Raw genomic sequence first — 8,602 nt, 5'->3', positions numbered from 1 at the left:
AGAATGACCCATCACCTTAATGTACTGCACAATGTTGTTTGAAGCAATTTGTAATCAGAACAAGCCATGCTTGAATAATATGAGGTGATTTCAGTTGTGGGAAACAGTCTATCTTGAATTTTTCTGATTAGTAACAGTGATGATTAAGGACAGTCATTAGCATGAACCATACATATTTCAGTGAGGTGTCTGAAAAGGTTCCTCATGGTAGACTGGTTAGCAAGATTAGATCACATGGAATACAGAGAGAGAACTTGCCACTTGATTATGGAACTGGCTTGAAGGTGAGGGGGTGGAGGTCGCACTTCAGGCCAGAGGCCCATGACCAGTGGGGTGCCATAAGGATTGGTGCTAGGTCTGCTGCCTTGTCTTTTACAAAGTGATTTTGATGTGAACATAGAACATATGGTCAGCCTGGAGAGGACACCAAAATTAGGAGGTGTTGTGGACAGCCAAGGGGGTTACTGCAAATACAAAAGTAGGATCTGATCAGATGGGTTGAGGAGTGGCAGATGGAGTTTAAAGTCAGGTAAATGAGGTGCTGCATTTTGCACAAACATATCAGTGTAGCACTTAGACACTTACAAATGGCAAGATCCTGTAGAGACTGTTGCTGGACAAAGACCTTAAGAGTGCAGGTGCACAGTTCCTGCAAGTGGAGCCCAAGGTAGACGGATAGGGAGGATGGCATTTGGAATGCTTGCTTTTATTGGCCAATGCATTGTGTAGGAGTTGCAAAGTCATGTTGCAGCTTTACAGGGCTTTGGTTAGGCCACTTAGAATACCATGTCCAACTCTGGTCCCCCTGCTATAGGAGGGGTGTTGTGAAACTTGAAAGGATTCAGAAAAGATTAGTGATATTGCCAGGGTTGGAGCCATAGGAGAGGCTGAATAGGCTGGGGGCTATTTTCCCCTTGCATTTAAAAAGGTGAAGGGATGACCATATGGAAGTTTGTAAAATCATGACAGGCATAGTAGGGTGAATAGCCAAAGGTCTTCCCCCAGCATAGTGGAGTCCAAAACTTCAGGACCTTAGGTTTAATGCAAGAGATGATTTTAAAAATGGACCTGATGACAACTAGGAGGGTGGCACATGTACAGAAAGAGCTGCTGGAAGGAGAGTTGGTACAGTAATTTAAAGAGGCATGTGGAATAGGGGCCAAATGGAAGTGGGGACTATATTAAGGATATCTAGTCAGCATGAATGAGTTGGACCAAAGGGTGTGTTTCTATGCTGTGCAGCTGACTAAAATTTCAGAGCATTGCTCATTCCAAAGGCCCACTTGGAAAGAGTACATCTCCCACCTGTGGTGCATGGATCAGATTCATTTCAAGAAGTCGAGTTTGTAAGTGACCCTCAGAAGGCCTGTTATTCTTCAAAGCATCTAATAGGAAAGATGTACACTGCTGGATCAGGTTATTTTCCATAAATACATCCACAATCTGGAAATAAGGAGAAAAAACCATCACCTTCAGGAACTTGCACAGCAAGGTGTTTATTCATAGATTAAAATTGAATTGGACCTTCTAGTTCTAGTTCAAGTCAGCTGGTGGTATCATGGCAAGATTGTTGTTTGCTAATTTTAGTCAATTTCAATTGGAGAGGCATGAGCAAAAAGGCAATTAACAAGGTTCTTCTGGTGAAGCTCCACTATTGGCTGATAATTACTGGCCACATTGAGCTTATGCACCTTTAGGCAGTTTCAGGATTGCTTTTGAATATTGCACAGATTCAAAGTCACAAAAAAATTGCAGATATAACTTAAAACCACTTTAAGAAAACGAGGACAGGAAATCAAGATTCTGCCTTAAAACTTCAGGTGCAAAGAAAAAAAAAGAGGCTTAGAAGTAGTGTTCAAACTGACCTGATTAATGTTGGCTAGGGGTTCTTCATCCTGGACAAGCATCTGTGCAAACTGAAGTCCTTGGTCAGGGCTCACACGCATAACATTTCTCAGCAGGAAGACCCAGTCTGGAGTGTAACCAACCTGTCAAAACATTGACAAATAAGTTGTACTTGGGAGTGAACATTTGGGAAGTGAGAACTACCAATCCAGTGCAAGTTAGCACAAATAGTTCATGTACAAAAATAGCTATTTAGTGCAGTGAATACTGTAGAAGAGCTTTAAGCATTTTTGTTTTAACCCAAGCCATTTTAACAGGCATCATGTCTAAGACAATAGTAGAAGAAAATTAAGACAAATTACCTTTTTGGCATACAGAACAATTTTCTGGAATTGCCCAGTTTCTGCAAAACATTGTATAACTTTATTTGGCACATTGGCACGGAGATAGACACTTAAAGCTAGTGTGGGATCAGCTGTCTTCACCAAGTCCCCCAACTCCTCAGAACACTCCAACTATGTTAAAAGCAAACATTAAAGAACATGTCAACAAGTGCAGATTCATGAAACAGATACTCCCACCCACAAGAGCCTGAGGTTGCATTTTTATTCGAGCCTTAAATAAAGTCAGTGCCCATTCTCAGGAGGAATTTAAGATGTTGGTACCTTGTCTTCTTTCAGCCATTTCTCCAGCAATTGCTTGCGGCCTTGTTGCAAAACAGGACGGCAGAGTTCCAGCGATTCATACTTGTTCAGCTGACCCTGATCAAGGAGTATCCCCAAATACTGCAGAAGAGGTGAGGCTTGACCTGGCCTGGGCTGGGACAGTCTGGAATTTTCTAATTGTGTCTGGAGTCCGCAGAATACCCTAAGAGACAGTAATTGCAAGGACAAAGGCTTTAATGGTCACATGTAGCAATTTAAAAAGATACACTGCATAACTGCAGTGTCAAGTTTCAAATGCCTGTAAGACAAGTACATTCAAGATGTTCCCAGTGTATGTTTATTTCACAATTTAAAACAGTGGTCTGGTCTGTGTACCACAAAGGACCTAGCAGTGGAACTGATTACAACCTTGTGGTAAAAAAATTACAACTGAGGAAACCCAATGCCTGTAGCACAGGAGCACACCAGCTTAGAGGTAACAAATGAGGCATTAAAGCCGTTAGGTATTTGCAGTTAGAAGCAAGGCAAGGTGACAACTCCTTACAATATAGGACTTCAATAATAGATGGAATGAGAAAAATGTTGCCCAAAAAACTTTGTACTCCAAACAAAGCAAGAATGCCACATCAAAACATTTGTACCACAAGAGTGAGCTGGCAAGTAAACTGGTTGGTCAAGGCATTGTTGTGGCAAGAGCAGGAAAGGGACTATAGGCACCTTAAGCTCTTGACATTCAGAGGAGGTAGAGGCTGGAACCTGTTCTTTACGACGTTATGAAAGCCTCTATCTTTGCTAGTCAGTATTCTGGCAGAAGTGAAAATGAACACACCTTTGGTGCTGATGCAGCTACTTTAGCAGCTTCAGCATAATTTCCTTGTGCAAATAAAGTGTTGAACTTCCGAGCAAAAAGTTCCTCAGCACCAGCAAGGTTGCTCCTTACAGCCAAACGGAGAGCCAGATCTGGGTTTTGGAGCACATAGTAGCATAGTTAACAATATTTTCTTCTTCCACACAGACTGATAATACCTGGAAGCAAAAAAGCCCAATTAAGGACTATTCAATATACCAAGACAAGTGCAAATTTACTATACAACTAGAAAGTTGTCAGGTTAACAATATAATCTGTACTCAACTGTCAAGTCACAGCCAAGAAATCACAATAGCTTGAGTATACAGACAGTGAAATTGTAATAAAAGGGTCTATAATTTCTTAGTTACATCCTGGATTAGAAAAAGATTAGTGGTGCATATATGAGATCCTGTGGTTAAGACATCTTTTGTTAAGAATTTACATTCTTACTGATTATGACCATACTACATGTGACTTTTGCAAAAAACCTTCAGTGTGCTCTAGGTTTAGGCCTATTGCTAAATTCACATTCAAGATTGAGGCCATAACTACCAGCACTTGCTCTTACTGCTTGGTGTAGCAAGTACTGCACAAAACACTTCAGTTTGTTTACTACCACTGATGTCGAGAAGTTAGTAGCAGCCGTAAGTGACATACTTGTCCCTTTTTATTGACTCCAATGATGCCAGATGTGGGTTCATGGGGAGCAGTCACAAAAAATGGTCTCAGCACTAATACGGTTCATGTAGATACAAGCACCAGACCTCCAAGTCATACAAGTGGATGTAGCCGTATTTGGTAATAAGATATATAACCCCATGTTTTGGTTCCAATCTAGAAAGTTAAAAGAAAACAATGGAGTTATACACAGAACAAAACTCCATTACATTTGAGCACACTCCACTGGCATCCTAGATGCCAATGAAAGTATCAGGAATTAGTACAAAAATCAACATGGGATCACACATTTGGAGGCATGGAATCAGAACCCCTAGAATGTGGGAGCAGGGCATTTGGCACAGAGTCCAGCAGCCCTCCAGAGCCCATCCAACCAGATCTTGCCTACATTATTCCTGTAACTCTGCACCTGCTGTGGCTAGTCCACCTAACATGCACATCTCTGTATTGCACAAAAGTCAGGAGCATCTGGAGAAGCCCATGCAGGCAGACATACAGCCATTAAATCAAGATAGCTGTTAAACTTAGTGATAGCACTTGAGCCTGCAATAAGTTTTCCAGAGGCTTCAGTTTCATGTACTTGCTACAGCCAGTTAATCCACCTGAATCAAAGCTCTAGTTTAAGTGCTAAACACTAGCCCAGTAGCAGAGTTTTCAAAATTCACATTTGTGCAGTTTCTTTAACTGCACCATCTGGGTGACTTGTCAGCTAAAAGCCAAATTTTATTAAATCTGGCAAGACAAAACATGGGGTGAATGAGTGCTTTGGCTGGATGAACACAGCAGGCCAAGCAGCATCTCAGGAGCACAAAAGCTGACGTTTCGGCCTAGACCCATCAGAGGGGAGGGGGGGGGGGGGGAAAATGGGGGAGGGAACTGGAATAAATAGGGAGAGAGGGGGAGGCAGACCGAAGATGGAGTAAAGAAGATAGAACATAGAACATAGAACAGTACAGCACAGAACAGGCCCTTCAGCCCACAATGTTGTGCCGACCATTGATCCTCATGGATGCACCCTCAAATTTTCTGTGACCATATGCATGTCCAGCAGTCTCTTAAATGACCCCAATGACCTTGCTTCCACAACTGCTGCTGGCAACGCATTCCATGCTCTCACAACTCGTCTGCGTAAAGAACCTGCCTCTGACATCCCCTCTATACTTTCCACCAACCAGCTTAAAAACTATGACCCCTCGTGCTAGCCATTTCTGCCCTGGGAAATAGTCTCTGGCTATCGACTCTATCTATGCCTCTCATTATCTTGTATACCTCAATTAGGTCCCCTCTCCTCCTCCTTTTCTCCAATGAAAAGAGAGCGAGCTCAGTCAACCTCTCTTCATAAGATAAGCCCTCCAGTCCAGGCAGCATCCTGGTAAACCTCCTCTGAACCCTCTCCAAAAGCATCCACATCTTTCCTATAATAGGGCGCCCAGAACTGGACGCAGATAGGTGGAGAGAGTGTAGGTGGGGGAGGTAGGGAGGGGATAGGTCAGTCCAGGGAAGACGGACAGGTCAAGGAGGTGGGATGAGGTTAGTAGGTAGCTGGGGGTGCGAGGACGGGATGGGTGAGAGGAAGAACCGGTTAGGGAAGGCAGAGACAGGTTGGACTGGTTTTGGGATGCAGTGGGGGGGGGGGGGGGGGGGGAGAAGCTGGGCTGGGGGGGTGCAGTGGGGGTGGGTGCAGTGGGGGGGGGGGGGGGGGGGGGGGGGGCCGGGGGGGAGGGGATGAACTGGGCTGGTTTAGGGATGCAGTAGGGGAAGGGGAAATTTTGAACTAGGGTGAAGTCCACATTGATACCATATGGCTGCAGGGTTCCCAGGCGGAATATGAGTTGCTGTTCCTGCAACCTTCGGGTGGCATCATTGTGGCAGTGCAGGAGGCCCATGATGGACATGTCATCAAGAGAATGGGAGGGGGAGTGGAAATGGTTTGCGACTGGGAGGTGCAGTTGTTTGTTGCGAACTGAGCGGAGGTGTTCTGCAAAGCAGTCCCCACAGCCCTCCGCTTGGTTCCCCCAATGTAGAGGGAGCCGCACTGGGTACAGTGGATGCAGTATACCACATTAAGCAGAGGTTCACCTGCACATCTGCCAATGTGGAATGTCATCTTGGGGCCTGGGATGGGGGTGAGGGAGGTGGTGTGGGGACAAGTGTAGCATTTCCTGCGGTTGCAGGGGGAAGGTGCACGGGTGTGGTGGGGGTTGGAGGGCAGTGTGGAGCGAACAAGGGAGTCACGGAGAGAGTGGTCTCTCCGGAAAGCAGGCAGGGGAGGGGATGGAAAAAATGTCTTGGGTGGTGGGTTGGATTGTAATAGCGGAAGTGTCGGAGGATAATGCGTTGTATCCGGAGGTTGGTAGGGTGGTGTGTGAGAAGTACCGGTGCGGCTTCCTCTACATTGGGGAAACCAAGCGGAGGCTTGGGGGACCCGCTTTGCAGAACACCTCCGCTCAGTTTGCAACAAACAACTGCACCTCCCAGTCGCAAAACCATTCCCACTCCCCCTCCCATTCTCTTGATGACATGTCCATCATGGGCCTCCTGCACTGCATAATGATGCCACCCGAAGGTTGCAGGAACAGCAACTCATTCTGCCTGGGAACCCTGCAGCCATATGGTATCAATGTGGACTTCACTAGTTTCAAAATTTCCCCTTCCCCCACTGCATCCCCTAAACCAGCCCAGTTCATCCCCTCCCCCCACTGCACCACACAACCAGCCCAGCTCTTTCCCCCCCCCCCCCCCACCCCCCCCCCCCCCCCCCCCCCCACTGCATCCAAAACCAGTCCAACCTGTCTCTGCCTCCCTAACCGGTTCTTCCTCTCACCCATCCCTTCCTCCCACCCCACCCAGCCGCACCCCCAGCTACCTACTAACCTCATCCCACCTCCTTGACCTGTCCGTCTTCCCTGGACTGACCTATCCCCTCCCCACCCATCTTCTTTACTCTCCATCTTCGGTCCGCCTCCCCCTCTCTCCCATTTATTCCAGTTCCCTCCCCCATCCCCCCTCTCTGATGAAGGGTCTAGGCCCAAAACGTCAGCTTTTGTGCTCCTGAGATGCTGCTTGGCCTGCTGTGTTCATCCAGCCTCACATTTTATTATCTTGGAATCTCCAGCATCTGCAGTTCCCTTATCTCTGAATGAGTGCTTTGTCTGGTTATAAAACAATTAGAGGTGCCAAACTTCAAAATAATGCAGAGGCCAGATTCAAAGATAATCCTACCTTTTTAAAGGTGCAAGGTTTCAGTTTAAAGATAATACACATTTTCTAGTAGAAAACACCAGCGCATGAATGTTAACATGGCCAAGGGGAAGCAAGAGTGAATAAAAGTTGTTTGTCTTCAACTAAACAGATTCCTTCAGGAGACAACAGCAATTGCTAAGCAGGCTCAGCTTGCCACTCTGTTGACATCAGAAGTGGTCAGTAAAAAAATGCAGCTTCATCTTGCATGAAGCATTGTGAAAAGGACAGCCACAAAAAAAATGCAGAAGATTGTGACCATGACAAAACCAGACCACACATTCAATTTTAAGAAGTTCAGAGATGGGCATTACAAGGCAAATCACACTTTGCTCAAAGTAGCACTTATGGGCACAGTGGTTGATTGCAACCAATGTTTAGAATGAAGCCAGTACTTACTTGCATTGCTACTGGGAAGTCAGTTTGTGGCCTCAGGAGGGAAAACACATCCACTGCTCTCTTTGAGAAAGGCTGGTTCCCAGCAGCTGCTGACCTACTTCTATTATATGTAACTGCAAGAGAGTTTACAAGTCAGTTTCAAACAGCCAGGATACACAAGCCACAAAAGCAGACAGCCATATGAATCTGTCAGTTACCAATTTTTAGGCACACACAATGTAATCTGCTGTTAGCAGATTACAATGCTCTTAGTGCCTTGAAGCATTCAGTACAATTCATGAAAGTCAACAGGAGCTGTTGAGTTAACATTTGCAGAATGGTGCTGAATAGATTAAAATACACCACAAGGAGTGACCATTAAGTGAGAGCACTTTGTAATTGTTTTGGTCACTTACCTTCCCTCCTGCTTGACTGCGAACTGCAAAGCAAAAGAGGGTTGACGGTGCAGGATTCTCTTCCAATTTAAAGTCAGCAAAAGCTGCAGCATGTCCCTCAATCGGCTGGGATACCTTCCTATCCACAGAGTATAGCTGCATTGCACCAACTACCCTGTTTTGCTACAGGAGGCAAAATTTGAAACAGTCAGTTCAGTTGTAAGCAGTGCCAGCAGGTAGTGATCTTACTGTCTGAAGGGGGACAGCACTAACTACATAAGCCTACAAGTGGCACAAGTTAGCAAAGAGTCAGACTAAAGTTAATTCCTTAAGGGATTATTGCAGAACCAAATAGCATTGAGCAAGCTATGGATTATAGCAAAGTGATCCTGGTAGCACTTGGATAAGTACTCATTTGCTTCTGTGCTTTTTCCAGCATCTAAGTTTCAGAAATCTTAAGGACTCCAGACATTTAAGATTCAAGGCAAGAAAGAAAAAAGTTAATCACCAGGTGAAATCTTCCTCATCTACTTTATTCCATGAGTTTTCAT

The 8,602-nt window shown here is 45.3% G+C and overlaps 1 protein-coding gene across 1 annotated transcript in view; it reads right to left on the bottom strand.

Moving 5' to 3' along the window:
• The window catches only part of cltcl1 (clathrin, heavy chain-like 1), a 57,335-nt gene that overhangs the window by 31,198 nt on the left and 17,535 nt on the right, over nucleotides 1–8,602 (bottom strand). The window contains 13 exon segments of the mRNA XM_059655179.1: nucleotides 1,284–1,443; nucleotides 1,866–1,988; nucleotides 2,208–2,360; nucleotides 2,511–2,657; nucleotides 2,659–2,712; nucleotides 3,340–3,488; nucleotides 3,491–3,536; nucleotides 4,018–4,077; nucleotides 4,079–4,123; nucleotides 4,125–4,186; nucleotides 7,671–7,769; nucleotides 7,772–7,790; nucleotides 8,073–8,234. Of these exon segments, the coding sequence (XP_059511162.1) occupies nucleotides 1,284–1,443; nucleotides 1,866–1,988; nucleotides 2,208–2,360; nucleotides 2,511–2,657; nucleotides 2,659–2,712; nucleotides 3,340–3,488; nucleotides 3,491–3,536; nucleotides 4,018–4,077; nucleotides 4,079–4,123; nucleotides 4,125–4,186; nucleotides 7,671–7,769; nucleotides 7,772–7,790; nucleotides 8,073–8,234 (1,279 nt within the window).

The sequence above is a fragment of the Stegostoma tigrinum genome, chromosome 26 (genome assembly GCF_030684315.1).
Source record: "Stegostoma tigrinum isolate sSteTig4 chromosome 26, sSteTig4.hap1, whole genome shotgun sequence".
NCBI classification, from domain to species: domain Eukaryota; kingdom Metazoa; phylum Chordata; class Chondrichthyes; order Orectolobiformes; family Stegostomatidae; genus Stegostoma; species Stegostoma tigrinum.
Note: the sequence above shows the minus strand (reverse complement) of the source record. Positions and strands in the feature narration are given on the sequence as shown.